Consider the following 17,720-nt stretch of genomic DNA (forward strand, 5'->3'; position numbering starts at 1 on the left):
TTTAACATGCTCCATTCAATTGTATTTAAATTTCTTTATTATTGGTTCCTGATTTAATTCTTTCATCTTTTCTTCATTTCTTTTGATCCAGTAAGGTATATTTTGCTGTTTCCTCATAAATTTCATTTCATTTGTTATTAATCTTTGATTATCTTTTTGTTTTATTGTCCAAATTTCGCTTTCATACAACAGTGTTAGTATATTATAAACTTCGAGTCTCTATTAGGTTTGGTTTAAGCACAGAATTAAAAAGAATTGTCTAACTCCTTTTATTATAGAGAGTAGACGAGGCGTTTTAGCCTTATCTAACTTTTGGAGACTAAGGGAGCAGTTCATTCTCCACCAGTAGCCAATCAGAGATAGCTGGACCAAGCCTATCATTAATTAAACACGGCATCCGTTGAAGAGAGGCACCTGACAACTGTCGCCATCTCGTGGTCCCTACTCCTAACTACCTTTAGTGTCTGAAAATAGTGTGGATTCTACGGTCGTGTTTCTCGAGTTTATGGGAGATAAAAACCCACTTGCCCGTGCTAGAGTTCAGCTACCTCTGGAAACGGTCAAAAAGTCTTTGCAAAAGATCTGTTATTTGGCGACTAGAATTGAACTTACGACGCTTTCTTTTGGCGGTCTAGCGTCATGGAATACACACTTCACTTCCATACACAGGCGCCTAGTATTTGTTTTATTACTCTTGTTATTTTTAGGAATTTTCTAATTTTCATGTTTGTCCTTTTTGTCTTCATATGAAACCGTGTATGCTGTAGACGAATTAACTTGTTCTAGAATTTTGTTATTAATTACTATGTTACTTCTAGGTGGATCTTTGCCTTTAAAAGCAATCGTTTTTCTGTTGAAATTGTTTTTTTTTTCTGTTGAAATAACAGGTGATAATTTCTTTTCAAATCATCACCTGGTCATCAGCAAACAGGACTGTTTAAATTCTCATTAGAGGACAGTTTAATACCTTAATAGTTTTTTATTCTATTTTATTATTATTATTTAATTTAAATATATTAAATAGAGGTGCAAATATAGGGCATTAACTAACTTCTTGATTTATTTCTCTCCAAGATGATAGGTCAGAGTCTAATTATCTTATTTCATTTTTCTCATATTTGCATATATAATAGTTCTTAGAACTATAATCTGCGTTTCTTGTAAGATGTTCAATAGATTTTTTAACAATTATCAAATGCTTTGCAGAATCAGTAAATATGATGTGTTGTTTTAGACCGTATTCTCTTTTTTTCGTATTATTAATTTGACGTTAATTTTCTTTTATTAATTTTAGACCATAATTTTGTTTTCATTTCTATTATATTATTTTTATTTTTTAAGAAATAGAAATGCCATTTTTCAGTGTTAAATGCGATTATTTAATTGATTCGATTTTGTTATACGTTAATCGTTTACCTTACAATCATTTTTGCTCTGACGATCAAACGTAAGTTGGATCTCTTCAACGTGATTCGACCCCTGTAGCCAGTGCAGAATTACATCAGTAATATCAGATCGAATATCTTTGCCGAAAAAAATGTTTCCAAATTGAAACCAAAATTGAACCCCACGGACAGCTTGTGCATATCTCGCATCCCAAAGTTTATTAAATTCCTCCAGAGTTATTGCAATGTATAATTTCCACGCGGCTTTACCCCTTAATGCCTCTAAGAAAAATGCTTCGTTTAAAACAAAAATTTAAACAGAATAACTTGCATGCTTGCGAAAATAAGCACAATCATAAAATAGTTGCATAACTTTTGCCATTTAAATTGTCTTTCATCTCCCCTAGTTTACCCCCCCCCTCCCAGAGGTAACTTCTATCTTCTTCCCCCATTCGCTACATCACTAAAACTCACAAATTCAGCTCATGCGCGCAGGTAGCAAGGCACGTAGAAAATTGGTTACTCTCTTTCAGCTGTTCCAAATGAAATGTGTAGACTGTTATGCAATCGATTCATATCGCTTTTAAAAATAACCTCAGTGGATGTCGTACAGGTTGCTCTCAGAACGCTTCAGTGTTCCTCTGAGGGTAAACCCTCCTTACATTGGCAATTTAAAGTAATGCGGTTCTTTATTATTATTTTTCACTTCTTATGAATTATCTATCATTATTAAATATCTATCATTAATTCCGATTATTATTCATCATTATATTCAAGCTTCTTTTGCTTTTTTTTATTCCGCAAGGAATAAGGAAAGAAATTTAATAAGCAATTTTTTTCGGTTCAATTAATAGTAAATAAGTCAGTTTGAAGGACTGTATTTTAAAACTATGACGTCTATCAAGATGCTGTAGCTTGTCTGAAGAGGCTGGCTGAATCTTTTCACCCTAAGGCGTATGCTGGCTACTGTACAGACCGCTAGAGATAGGTACTCTTGTACAGTGGCGCACTCAGGGGAGAAGCCAATGGGGCTCTTGCATTTCCCCCCCCAAAAAAAACTAGAAAAATTTCCAAAAATCTTTTCCTAATTAAAATTAATTTTTTTATTTATGTTGTGTCGTGTCTTCTATTTCTATACTATTTATGAATTAGCGGCCACATAAGGTGGGAATACCCTATAGCTCTCGGGAATCAGCCGTTGTGAACACAACATAAAGAAAAAAATATTTTTTTTTTCCCCGTTCAACTCGGCTCTCCCTAAGCTTAAATCCTGAGTGCGCCACTGCGCTACTCTTGTACCATTTTAAAATAGTGTCATACGAGGGTAGCACAGTTCTCACCACACACACACACCTCTCAAAGGAAGCGCTTGTTTTCACTTCTGCAAAACAGACAAATCGGACAGAGAATTAACAAAAATACACCTCCGAAGAATACGTACGGTAAGTACGGTGTACCTATTACATACATACATATGTAATAGGTATACCGTATTTACACGAATATAACTTGCACTTTTTTTCCCCCAAAATTAATGTTAAAAAATCGTGGTGCGAGATATTTGCGGGAATTTTCGGAAACTAAAGTTTTTTAGAAAAAAACTAAATTGACCTTTATAATTAAATTCTCAGTATTCATTATAATTTATAATTGCTCACATCATTTATAAAATGAATGCATTTAAATTGTAATTATGAACGTTATTTACGCGATCGGTCGCTCACCTTCATCACGCGATATATTTGAATCTTTAGCGAGAATGCTTCTGTAATTAAATTTCATTATTACTTGTCCTTTTATCATTTCGGAATCATAATATTGGCATGATTTTAAAACAACCACAACTGAAAATGGGTATGACTTACCAAGAATCTACTATTCGCCATCGCTACTTCCATCCTGCATATGACTGGTGCAGCATTTAACAAAAAATCGCGCGACTCAACAATAAAGGCAAGCCGATGATTGTTGAGTTGAATTGCTGATTCTCTTCAACCGAATTCCAAGATATCTTAAACTGCCATAACGAGATTTTCTTAAAGTTTAAACTTTTTTCGTGTGCGAGGTATATGCGAAACTTTTTAATATCTTTTTTCATAAAGTAAAAATAGGGGTGCAAGATATACGCGAGGGCAAGTTATATTCGAGTACGGTATCACTTACCGGATAGAAGAATACGTACAGATGTGAATGCATACATTATTCATTATTAGTATATTTTGTCGTTGAGATGAATGCACTATTCCATCCCAACAATATTTTTGCAACTTGATCAGAGACGCACAATATATGCGCTTTGCACACTCCTTAAAATATTTTATACGAAGGTGGTCTGAAAAGTTCTCGGCCTTGACCATAGATGGCAACACTATCAGCAAGATTTTTTTTTCCTCTAAGTTCATCCATCTGTCGTAAGCATCCATGTGAAACTGCAAGTCATTCTATCAAGTAGTTTGTTTTATACAGCTGTCTGAAGCAAAAGTGTTGTCTGTAACCCTTGAAATGGATTAAATTGAGTATCGTGCGGTTATAAAATTCTTTGTAAAAGAAGGTTTAACGACAAAAGAAATATATTCGAAGTTCATAAAAGTTTATGGGTACTCTTCTACTCGTTTTCGACAATTAAGAAATAGGCTGCCGAGTTTAAACGTGGCTGTACCAGCCTTGAAGATGATCCATGTGAAGGACGTCCAAAAAAGTGTAACAACAGAAGAAAACATTGTTCAAGTGCACGATATGGTATTGGATGACCGGCGAATCAAAGTGAGGGAAATTGCTGAGACTATAGGCATTTTAAAAGAACGTGTAGCATATATTTTGCATGAAGAATTGCAAATGAAAAGGCTTTGCGCAAGATGGGTGCCGCGCTTGCTCACAGCAGATCAAAAACGCACTCGCATGAAAATCTCTGAACAGTGCTTGGAGTGTTTTAACAAGAATAAAATGATTTTGTGCGTCGATTTATTACTATGGATGAGACTTGGATTCACCATTACACACCAGAATCCAAACAGCAGTCAAAACAGTGGACAGAAGCCGGTTGTTCAGCGCCAGAGAAGACAAAGTCGGTTCCATCAGTAGGTAAGGTCATGGCATCGGTGTTTTGGGATGCTAAAGACATTTTCTTTATTAATTATCTTGAAATGGGTAAAACAATAATCGGGGAATATTATTTCGATCTTTTAACCAGACTAGACGAAAAAATTCGTGAGCCCGGTTTGCAGAAGAAAAAAAATCATTTTTCATCAGGACAATGCACCTGCCTACAAAGGTGTTTTGGCAATGGGAAAATTAAGGGATCTGCACTATGAATTATTGGAACATCCACCCTATTCCAACGATTTGGCTCCCTCTGACTTCTAACTCTTCCCAAAACTAAAAATCTTCCTCGCTGGTCAGCGTTTTTCTTCGAATCAAGAGATGATTGCAGCTATAGAGGGGTATTTTGTAGATCTTACTGAGAACCACTACAAGGACGGGATAATGGCACTGGAGCATCGCTGGAATAAATGTATTAGTCTTAAGGAGATTATGTTGAAAAATAAAAAGAATTTTGAAATTATAAAGTCGTTTTTTCATTATTAGGCCGAGAACTTTTCAGACCACCCTCGTGAACTTCACATCTCCTCGCCAGAACAAATGCAAACAAAACTACTCCTGTAAAGATCGACTTTTCGTATGTTATATTGACGGCGATTTTAAGAATCCAATTATTTCAACATGTTTTCAAATTTTTTGATAATTAGTGATATAATTAAAATGTGCATGCTTAAAATGCACTCTCGTTGAGTGCTTTATTAACTAATCAATTAATTAATGATTACATATTACTTCTCGAAATCGTTCTAGAAACAGTATCTTTATATATGCAATACAAGTTTCCAATCCATATTTCTTAACAAAAATCCATTAAATCTTTTCTTTAAGTTGCTATACGTCAAAGTTCTGAATGGTAGCCTATGTGGCGCATTTAGAATCGAGGGGGGAAAAAGTAAAGTGAAGTTGATGTCTTTATTCGTCCAAAACTCGAACTTCTAAGTCACTGCCCACTTTTATTTAATCATTTCAAGAATTTTAATCCTCGTAGATTAAAATATGATTAATTTTGGTCAAGAAATATCTAATTTCTCCCCACATTATCGAATTATGGTTTTCTCACTCCTCTTTATGAACCCGACGAGCCTGATACCGTCCTCTCTTTCTTAATAATTTCCTCTTTCTTGTTGCTATAGCGACAACTTCTGCCGTGACGAGCAATACCCTGGCGACATCTCCGTTGAGCAACACGCTGCTGGATTCCACGTCACACGAAATAGACAGGATCTTAGCTAGAATTGATCAAGACAACCGGATCCTCGCTGAACTGGAGAAGTCTCGTGCTACAATAGGTAGGTTCGTCAAATGTTCCTTAACTTATTAACTAGTTTCACTTGAGGTGTCTTCTTACGAAATTCCGTCTTTCTTAAAACTCATTTATTGCTATGTAACGTTAGCATATTTTCGTGCATTTTCTTGTGCTGTTTCCAATTTACCATAAACAGAATTCTTCGTACTGCATGCTAATGCCGTTTAAAAATGAAACACATTCTCTTAATGGAATTGGTGGATTATTCAGCCTGCTTACCTATCGACCACAATTTGTTTATGCATAAAAATAAATCATTTGACCAAACTTACTCTAGTTGTTTTTATTTACTCCTGTTCTTAGTTGTTGTTCGAACTAATAAAAGGATCTCTCTCTTCCAGTATATTTAAGTTTGATCGGTATTAGTTTCGTTTTTCAGATAATTTGTGGTTTCTTCATTAACAGTTCTCCATTTTGGTTATTTTTATGTAGAATGCAGATCACTTGTAATTAAGAATTATTTAATTATTGTTGTTAAAATTAGACCCAAGGAAACTCCTCTCCAGTATTTTGAGTTCCAGCATTTTCTGATTGACATAATGAGCAACCCATTTTAAAGACACCGAAAACGATAATTTGATCATTTAGACAAGTGGAATCAAAAGGTTTTTAAAGAGATAGTTGGCATAGTTTTCAGTTTAACAAACTTTAAAAATCTAATTTCTTTTTTTTTTATTTAGTTAAATAACAAATGTGTAGATCGGAATTAGTTCCGAACAGTTATAAATGTGCTGCACAGTTATAATTTTTTTTTTTTTACTTAAATTCGAATTGTGTTGCATTGTGCATAGCAGCTGGCAGCAGACTGGGTTATGATGCAACATGGCCTTGCAGCATTTTGGCTGTGCCACCACCTCAAGAGAAAAGGCTTTAAGAAGGTCATCTGTGGAGATTGTGTTCTTTCAGAGTAGAATGTGAACAAACTGATCCACTCCACTCTCTGAATTTTACCAAAGCATTGTTAGTTTTCTGATGCATTTTTATGAAACTCCTGTTCAGAATTTATCTGAACAGGACTTTCATAAAAATGTTTAAACAAAATCTCCCGTTGATGCTCAGAGCGATTGTTACTGAGCTAGTGGCACAACTCAACTGATGTTGTAAGTGTGATCATGGTTGTTCACTATCGTATAGAGAATTTTCGAATTACGTAATCCTAACAGCCTTAACACATAGCCATGCTAACACAACCAAGCTGCCTGCTTGGCCGAGTGGTTACTGTAACCGCTCTCCACCCAAGGGACTACTGGTTCGAATCCTTGGGCATGGATGTTTGTGATTGTCCAACTAACTCTGTGTGGAAAGTAAATCTGTTACCCTACCACTCCTCCTAGCAGAAGGCTTTACTCCTAAAACTCTATGAGGTATGCGTAGACAATACGACGTCAAGTGACGTCAAATGTGAATGACTAATTAACATAGCCTTCCGTCCGTAGATATTGTGTCCACTGTTGTCACATTTTGGTATACCTTTCGCAGTAATATTTGAAACAGTCAATCCTCTTTTTAACTATAAACTTAAAAGCATGCCGTTTTTAAAGTCTATGCATTGATTTGGACAGAATCCAAATTTTGCAGGAAAAAATTGACGCATTTAGTAATATTTTTTTTATGGTCTGGTACAGTATTTGCGTGTCTGGGGGAAATAAATAAATTGCATCTCCGCTCTGCTACCGACAAACCATGGATTCGAATCGCACTGTCACGTGAATGTTTATATAGTCTTAAGGTGTTGGTAGATGATTGTCATCGCACGGTGTGCGAGCGCTAGCACCCTGCTTCTTGAAAGCCTGATTCGGTTTTGACGATGCCCTTGGAATGGAAAGCCCTGTGTTCGAATTCCGTGTACGCTGTGAAGAACCTTTATCAGGCTTTTCAGTTGACTGTGAGTTTGCCAATTTTATACTGAAGTCGAAGGTTCGGAAGTTTTTCTTCCTGAATAAAACCTAGGGTTTTCATCCCAAACGCAATTATACACAAGAAAATATACAGTATGTAGGCATAAGACTAACCAACTTATCCTGAATAGTTATGGTTACGAAAGTGAATGTAGGCAGTTTGTGGATCTTAAGGATGAAAGTACGGTGGATGACAGTATTTCTTTGGACATTTTCTATGAAGTGAAGGCGATTCCATGAGTTTTCCCCCTTTAATTTTTTTTTTTTTTTTTTGTAAAATAAAACTATAACGAATATGCTACTATTCTTGCACCTGTATCTTTATTCTCGCCCAAATTTTGCTCCTCTTCATTGAGTTTTATTTATTGGTTTATTATTTTGATTTTTTTTCATGTCCAACAAAAGCAGTCTGATGGTTGATGATATTTTCTTGATATTCAGTTCCTCCACTGTCATTTGAGTAGTATTAAACGCATCTTCAGGCATCCAATTTTCAACCCAATGTGAGTTTCTTGACCTGTAGGGGTTTGGTCCTCTGTGATATTGATCATTTTTTTGAGACATCCGTTACTCATAGCTTCCACGAACGCATCGACAATGACATTTGCAAAATTTTTCCCTTCACAACACGCAAATGAAGATAATTTATTAGTAGTATTTTTTTTAAATTACTGAACATAATTCAAGCATCGAGGAACATGCTCCAACCGTTGTCAATGTATTGTTCGTATTTTTTAATAAAATCAGTCTTAGTTTTATGAAACTTTTTGGTATATTATGAAGAAGAGAGGAATTTATGGAATGAATTTTCCATTCTACGATAAAAAAAATCTTTTTTCCCACATTGCAACTAATGGCCTGATCGTAACAAGTAATTGGCTTTCAAACTTAATTTGGTAGGTGGTTGACCAATGGAAGGAGTACTTTGGAGTACCGACCACAGAAAATAGTGGAGGCATCTTAAATGTGCGAAATAGTTTAAAAGCACCAAAAATTAAGAAAGACGAAGCGAAAGAGGCGTTAGAGAAGAAGAACTTAGGAAGAACAAGAAGCAGAGCGAATCCGCACTTTCTATTTAACTTAATTTGGAGGGAAAAGGAACTACCAAAAGAGTGTAGAAGAACGTTTATGTATCTGAAAAAAAATCGAAAGCACGGCGTGGTGGAATGTAATAAATGTAGACGAATAAAAAGACGGAATTTACACGAGAAAAAGATTCCTCTTACGATCTTTGACTTAAGATTCAAAGCGCATTGTGAAAACGGCACGATATGAATGTATGCAAATCATTTGTACAGCTGGAAGACGAGAAGTGATAGTAAAATATGAGGAAAATAAAATTATGAAAACTATTCACTCGTCTGTGAATTAGGGTAACGCTATTTTCCGGATTTTTAAGTCCACTTCCTTTTGCCACAAACTACACAAAACAGCCGTTTCTTTCTCTCTCTCTCTCTCTCTCTCTCTCTCTCTCTCTTCCTCTCAAACCACAAATTCACATACAAATAAAATATTACGAAATATTGACACGTAAGCCGAAGACTTAATGTCGAGATTAAATTAGGGGAGCTCACGTTAGGAAAATTCTTTATTATCAGTAGAATGTTTGTCACATTTCGCTTCCATTCTCAATGCACACAGGAAAAGAGATATAAGAAGTAGAGATCCATCTACAAACTATTAGAATTCAAAGGAACAAAAATTAATTATCAAAGAATAAATTAAATCATTTAACACAAAAATGGGGAATACTTCTTAGGATAACTTCCTAGTTTTCTTTATATAGCATAATAAAAAACAATGTTCGTGTAAAAGTTTAGTTTTATCTTAATAAATCCAATGTGGAGAAGATGTAGCGGCTGGCCAAACCTGACTTATCAGACTAATGGAAAAGAATATAATCGTGATGTTCTTCTAAACAAATCAGGCTGCCTATTATTATTATTATTATTATTATTATTATTATTAGTAGTAGTAGTAGTAGTATCGCCTCCGTGAAGTTCGTAGCCTCATCGCAGGAGATCCACTAGATCAATACCAACCATCAATGCCTGTACAAAACCCGTCATAGTTTACTTTGAACTCATTCACCAACAAAGCACGAACAACTGACTCTGGCAATTCATTCCACTCATTCACCACTCTCCAAGTAAAACAAATCTTGTTCTCACGCCCTTGCTAGCCACTCTCTTAATTTCCATTGATGTTCCCTAGTTTCCCTCACATTATTCATGTGCTTAAATATTTCCTCCACATCAATCTTATGAAAACTCCCTAAGCAAAAAATCTTCAATTTCTCCTCACATGGAACCTCCCACAGACCTGTCACCATTTTTGTCACCCGTCTCTGAATTCGTTCCACATTTTCAAGAAAGACACACACACACACCAATGTTCATGAACTTCATGAACATTGGTGTGTGTGTGTGTGGTTAGATTTTTTTACCATTTTGTTACTTTATTGTAGCTATTCTGGCGCTTTTAGAATATTTCTGTTATTTGTATATTACACTGTTCCATTTCTGTACTGAAGATGGCTTTAACACATAAGGCAAAATTATACTATTAAAGATTAAGTTATTTAACATGAATGTTCCCTTTTTCTTTTCTTTTTTTTTAGTAGTAGGTCTATTCATATTATTCCATTTTAAAAGAGAGTTCGCATGCCTGGGTTCGAATCCCCGTTTGGAACGCGAAGAATCTTTAATAAGCGTTCTTTCATCTGAAAGGAAGCTAATCAATCGTATACGTTTTCCTCACGGAAAATCAGTTTTTTAGAATACCTGCAATTTGCAAGCATCATATACGGGCCTCAGAGCTGTAATCGCTTTTGGCGTAATGTAAAATAACAATGATTTTCCAAATTTTAATTGATATTAAATACCAAATATAATTTTTACAGTAAATCATTTTTCAGTAAAAATGATTGGATTGAAACTACAATTGAACCTCATGAGCATCTTCTTGCGTACACTCTAAATACCAAATTTTTAAATTTCGTCCAACCAAAACTGATTCACCTACACTACAGACGTTCCGTGATGGCAGAAAAGGCACGGGAAACGGATCATCGTATCCAATAAGAACATATCTCCATCCTATACAGAAACAGAAAATCAGACACTATTTCTGATCTGCCAAAGCACTACAACAGTCCCGAAATTTGAAGAAATTCCACCTGCGTCATATTACCAAAAAATGGGAGACCTTCATTTCGAGACCTTCAACAATTGTCCTTCACCGTACCCATAGAGGGCGCCAATTAGGACTGTTAGAGCCTACTTTTATAATCAGTCCGTGTTAGTCTTCCTACTAGTGTGCCTGCCTGAAAGTGCTGAATATATCTCCCTCTGTGGCAATGAAGATGCCTTGGGAACCAAGGTGGAATGTTGGCTTAGTAATTTACTTAATTGAATAAATTTAGTTAATTATTAGGTTAATTAGGGGTTATTGAAATACAGATCCTAACGCTTAATTGCATAGCGATTTTTATCTAAGCAAAATATGAGACTATCGAAGATCCTACTGGATCCCACGCGGAGAGTTGCTGTGACATGAAAGCTGCGCGTATTGACAGTATGTTTTCCATATTTTTTCCATTCAGTGTACTATCTGTGAAATGTACGCTTTGCGGAGTGCGGTTGGAGTATGGGTAGATGATAATAAAGGAGAGAATGTGTGTAGAAAATGTAAAGAAAATGAGGAATTAAAGTGTATTTCAGGTCGTGAGTGTGATATTTTTGTCAAACTTCAGAATGAAGAAAATAGTGATATGACAAGAAATGGCGAGGTTGTACCAGAGAACTGTGAGGGCGTGAATGTAGAAAGTGTGAATGATGGTATTAATACAGAGCAAATTAATGGTTTAACAGAAAATAAAAAAGATGAGATAGATGCTATGAGTGAGATCGCGTTGTTGAGCGGAGCGATACAAAGAGCAAAGCGGCAGCTAGAGCGTATGAACAAAAGTCTACTGAGTGTACCAGCCAATAATAAAAAGTATGATAGGAAAAATAAAAGTATGAGTGTGAACGTAAACAAAATGAAGGAGAGAGTGCTGTATGGATATTCGTTAATACGAGGTGTGTTAGTAGAGGATTTGACAAAATCGTACCAACCTGGTGCGACCATCAAGGACATAACTGAGTCTATTAGAGAGCAAAAGGAAAGGGTGAAAGAAATGATTGTTATGGCAGGTAAGAATGATTTGAAAGGAGATAAAATGAAAATGATAGAGGACCTGAATGAATTGTTTAAGGTAGCGAAAGAAAAGAGTGAGAGAGTTAGGATGATTAGCTCTTTTGCCGGGGTATGACAGTGAAGTGTTTAAAAGGAGGGCCATAATTGCAAATGACTTTATGCGTGGGTTATGTATGACGAGTGGTGTGGAATTTGTGGACGGGTGGAGTGAGTTCGATGGGCGAAAGGATCTATATAAGATGGATGGCTTGCATTTGAATGGATTCGATATAAGGAGACTTGAAAAAGTGTTGTTGAATGAAGTGGATGTGCAGAATCAGGGAAACTAGATTTATTAAGGGGGAGGAGTAGATATGTAGACCTTAGGGAGGCAGTTGAGTGTATGAATGAGTATAATATGCCCGAGCGAATAAGGACAACAAATCAGAATGGGACAGTTAGTATACAGCATCAAGGTGGGGATGGGGCTAATGGGGGGTCTGAAATTCATGTACACTAATGCTAGGAGTATTAGGAACAAGAAGGAAGAATTTTTGGCCATAATTGGCACTTTCAGACCACAGGTTACTGGCATTAGTGAAACATGGCTGACTGTAGATGATATAGCTAGTGGGATTGAATGTGATGGGTATAGTGTGTTCAGGAATGACAGGGAGAATAAAATGGGGGGAGGAGTATTGTTGCTGATACCTGATGAGCTCCAGCCAAGGAGAATAGAAGTTGAATTGCAGGATAGAGAAAAGACCACATTTGAGGCCATTTGGTGTGAGATTGTGGCTAGCAGAACAAAATATACAACTGAGTGCTGCTATAACCTAGTTTTACTCCATTTGCACTACCTGCAGGGTCAGCTAGACTTGCATTACGTGCAGGCGCAAACTTGACTTATTTGTCTGTTTGCTTACTTGGGAAATGGAGTAAAACCAGGTTTAAAATAGCTTGGTATCTTTAACATTTATTATACCCAAGGTAAAATACTTTCTACATTTATATCTCCTCCTGAGATTTTTATTTAATAAGGTTAAAACTCCTTATAGTAACTTGTTCTGGTAAAATACTTATAAGCTCTGTATTACTAAAATCTTGATATTTCTAGCCTAGCTCCCACTGATGTGACCTCAATAAAGGTCACATCAGTGGGAGCTTTATTGAGGACCTTTATTCATACATCTCCTCCAGGAGATGTGCTTTGCATTATGGGTAAATATTAAGATTAGTGATCAGAGCTTATTCTACTTTTACCATGAGTTACCTTGGTCTTGCACTACCTGCAGGGTCAGCTAGACTTGCATTACGTGCAGGCGCAAACTTGACTTATTTGTCTGTTTGCTTACTTGGGAAATGGAGTAAAACCAGGTTTAAAATAGCTTGGTATCTTTAACATATATACATATATATATATATATATATATATATATGTATGTATATATATGTATATATATATGTATATGTATATATATGTATATATATGTATATATATATATGTATATATATGTATACATATATACATATGTATATATATATATATATATATATATATATATATAAACACTTCTTTAAAAGAAGTCAATGGACATACACAATGCATCATGACATATAATGAGTCATGTTTTCTAGCAAGTATAAATTGGAGGAATATGATGCTCCCAAGCAGGGCTGCCGCTAGAAATTTTGCTGCCCTGTGTAGTAGCATATTTTGCCGCCCCTTCCCCCTTATTTTTTGTATAGTTTATGGCAGTTTTGTCGCCCCGTGCAAATTAATGTCTTGCACCATTGGTAGAGCCAGCCCTGCTCCCAAGGCAGTGCAGCTGAGTCTGGATAAAATATCTGCACGAAGGAAAATATTTGAAAATGTTTGTACAATGCCTATTTCAAACTATTGATGTAGTTTGAAAAAGGCATTGTAATAGGATGCCATGTTGCAAGCCTATCTGTTAGACAAATTATTGACAAATTGGTCATCTCTGGTAAACAACCAGTGATTTTGGCCTTGGTTGGCACTTCCAGACCACAGGTTATTGGCATTAGTGAAACATGGCTGACTTAAGATGATATAGCTAGTGGGATCGAATGTGAGGGGTTAGTGTGTTCAGGAGTGACAGGGAGAATAAAATGGTGGGGAAGAGTATTATTGATGATATCTGATGAGCTGCAGCCAAGGAGAATAGAAGTTGAATTGAAGGATAGAGAAAAGAGCACATTTGAGGCCATTTGGTGTGAGATTGAGGCTAGCAGAACAAAATATACAGTTAAGTGTTGCTATAGACCAAGTGATGAAATAGATGGTGGAGTTAGTATGCATAAGCAAATAGAAGAAATGAGTGGAAGGAGAGTAATTATTTTGGGGGGTTTCAACTATGATAACATTGATTGGAAGGAGGAGAGGACACATGGGAGGAAGGAATTGGATTTTATGCAGTTATTAAGGGATAGCTATCTGCGACAGCATGTGATGGAAAATACTAGGGGTCAGAGAGTGCTTGACCTAGTAATTACATCTGAGGATTTGGTTGTAACAAATATGATCACATTGCCACCAATTGGTGAGAGTGATCATAGGGTCTTGACTTGGGAGGTGACTAAAGGTGTGAAATTTACAATTAAGACAGGGTACATGTGGAATTATCGGGCTGGTAAGTATAACAAGCTTAGGAGTTTGATTAGTTCAGTGCCATGGCATGTATAGCTGCAAGGGCTAGAAGTTGATAGTGCATGGGAGGCAGTTAAGAAGTGTTTGCATGAAGCAGTGGCTGACTCTATACCTAGAGTCCGAATAATAAATCAAGTAGGGGGGGTAAATGGATGAATAACACCATTAAGCTTGAGCTGCAAAAAAAGAAACAACTATGGAGGGAATTTACGGAGAAAGGTGACCGGCAGGCACATGAACAGTATAAAGCGCAGGCCAGAAGGGTAACGAGTGTGGTAAGAAAAGCAAAAAAAAGGATTACGAAAAAACTTTGGCCATGCAGGCTAAAGAGAATCCTAAACAGTTTTTTCGATATGTTGCAAGTAAAAGAAAAAATATATATGGCAGAATGATTTTAAAGAATGCCGATGGTAAGGAGGTAACCGAATCAGTTGATATAGTTGAGTTACTGAGTGAGCATTTTACAAGAATATATCATCCAGGTGGTGACATTGCAGAAATGAATGAACCAATAGATTATACAAGAATTGTGGTGAATGAAGTGGAGGTGAGTAGTCTATTGCATAACTTCAATGTCAATACATCTGTGGGATTGGATGGTATACCAGCTCGTGTCGTACGTGAAGTGGCTAAAGAATTGTCAGTACCCCTGACCATTTTGTTTAATTTGAATCTCGGGTCTGGGTTAGTCCTGGGGGGGTGGAAAGAGGGGAAAATAGTTCCACTGCATAAAGGAGGTTCCAAGACTGCTGTTGTAAATTACCGGCCGATTAGCATATTACGAATCGTCAAGGTCTTGGAGAAATTAGTCAAGAAAAGAATACAGGATTGGATAGATGAAAATGGGATATTGTATGGGGGACAACATGGTTTTGTGAAGGGTAGATCATGCCTCAGTAACTTGCTCATGTTTTATAACACAGTGATGGCTGAACTGGATAAGGGTAATGGGTTTACAGTGATTCTACTGGACCTTGCAAAGACCTTTGACAGGATACCACATGGAACTCTAATCAGTAAACTGGAGCAGATGGGGATGGATATAGGGTTGGTGAGATGGATAGGAAGGTGGTTGATGGAGAGATACCGGAGAGTGGTTTATTCAGGAGTTGAGTCTAAAAGGCGGCTTGTGACTAGTGGTGCGCCGCAGGGCTCTGTTCTTGGACCACTACTTTTCAATTTGTTCATTAATGATATAGGAAAGGATCTGAGAGGAAGTATTCACTTGTTTGCTGATGATGCAAAGATGGGTAGAGCAATTGTAAATGCACAGAATGTCAAAATTTTACAGGATGATTTGGATAGTTTGGAGGACTGGGCTAGGGAAAATGGATGTCAATTTAATGTGGCAAAGTGTAAGGTTATGCATTTTGGGGTAAAAAGAATAGCAGAAGTATATCACATTGGTGGAATCGTACTCCAGGAGATTGATGAAGCCAGGGATTTTGGAGTGTTGGTGGATAGGGAATTGAAGTTTAGGGGGCACATTGCAAAAGTGGCTAAATCAGCTCATCAAATCACTTGGCTTCTGAAAAATACTTTAACAAGCAGAGACAAACAAGTTATTGTTCTTCTGTATCGAGCCTTGATAAGACCCCATCTAGACTACTGTGCCCAGATATGGGCGCCAGGGTTTCTTCTTGATGGGGAGGAGGTGGAGAAGATCCAGAGACGAGTGACCAAGATGATAGCAGGTCTGTGGAATGAACCTTATGAGAACAGGTTGAAGATTTGTGGGTTGCAAAAATTGGTCGATAGGCGGAAAAGGGGTGATATGATTGAGACATTCAAATTACTGAAGGGTTTCTATAAGATTAATCCAGAAAATATTTTTGAGAATAGGTCTGGTCTGGTGGTGGGAGGACTATTGGCCATACATGGAAGCTGGGCAAGAATGTGGTTAGCAGGGGTGTTAGAGCTAGGTTTTTTTTTTGGAGAGTCGTGAATGAGTGGAATAAGCTGCCAGAGTCTGTTGTGGGTGCTACGACCGTGAATGAGTTCAAGGCGAGGTATGATAGATACTGTGTGAATGTCGAATAGTTGTTCTTGACATGATGTTAGGACCTCCCTCGATGAGTCTGTAGACTCCTTGGAGTTGCCCGGAATAATAATAATAATAATAATAATAATAATAATAATAATCATGCGTATCAAGGATTTAGGCCTAGCATGGCCTGTTCCGGCCTTAGAAGTCATCGCTGAATCGTTTAAGAGGACGTCCTGGTTTTCTTTTTCCTAATGGCTTGTACTTTAAGGCTTGTTTTGGTAATCTTTCTGTTTTCATTCTTTGAACGTGTTCCATCCATTTATGTTTATATTTTTTAATTTTTTCTATTACTGGTTCTTGGTTTAATTCTTTCATAATATCTTCGTTTCTTTTGTGATCAAATAGGGTATACTTTGCAGTTTTTCTCATAAACTTCATTTCTGCTGTTGTTAATCTTATTAATAATAATAATAATATCTTCCACTGTACATAGTGATTTGTTTATGTAATAATATATTAATACATTTTAGCATAAATAGAGAAATGTTTCACATATTTCTGGAAGAAAAACGCACAAAAAATAAAACACTTTACACAGTTTAAGCAAACAGATACTTGACTGTAGTACATAAGTAAACCCATTCGCGACACTTACAATTGCGATACTCCACACTTAGATATTTCATTTTGCCCTTGATAACATTGACTTTCTATTTTTTGTGACATCACCTGAGTAAAAATTAAAATATGTTTTTTATTTATGCGTTCAGTGTTCTTGATTGAAGAAAATCAACTAACCTTAGGCTACACGAAGCTGCTTTTAGAACACAAAGAATGACCCTATTACGATATTCACAAATCTCAGAGAAGTGTGGTTTCTTCCTATGTAATTTCTATAGACATTTTCATGCACCACGCTCTGCTGAACTGGTTGCCAGTTTATGACCTTTCGTGTGCGGGATTTGATAAAAAAATTATTTCTTCTGGCAAATATATCGGCTACGCTGGTACACTGATGAGGAGGATAAGTAGAAGTCGACAAATAAATATGCCATAATTTATATCTGCAATGCATAAATTTTTAATTAAGCCTTGCATCTGGGATCACTTGTGCCTACAACCATTTAGTCTGCGTGCCCTGAATAGGAACTTATCTACAGAAAAAACGCTACTGGTATGATTGTCCCTGTTCTTC

General features: G+C 36.5%; 1 protein-coding gene across 1 annotated transcript in view; it reads left to right on the top strand.

Moving 5' to 3' along the window:
• The window catches only part of LOC150102039 (RIMS-binding protein 2-like), a 540,578-nt gene that overhangs the window by 180,300 nt on the left and 342,558 nt on the right, over positions 1–17,720 (top strand). Inside the window, exon 12 of the mRNA XM_090399955.1 lies at positions 5,618–5,773. Within this exon, the coding sequence (XP_090256081.1) occupies positions 5,618–5,773 (156 nt within the window). The remainder of the gene's footprint in view (positions 1–5,617; positions 5,774–17,720) is intronic.

The sequence above is a fragment of the Typopeltis vanoorti genome, chromosome 11, assembly GCF_054136105.1.
Source record: "Typopeltis vanoorti isolate ZY-2024b chromosome 11, IOZ_Tvanoo_1.0, whole genome shotgun sequence".
In the NCBI taxonomy this organism is placed as follows: domain Eukaryota; kingdom Metazoa; phylum Arthropoda; class Arachnida; order Uropygi; family Thelyphonidae; genus Typopeltis; species Typopeltis vanoorti.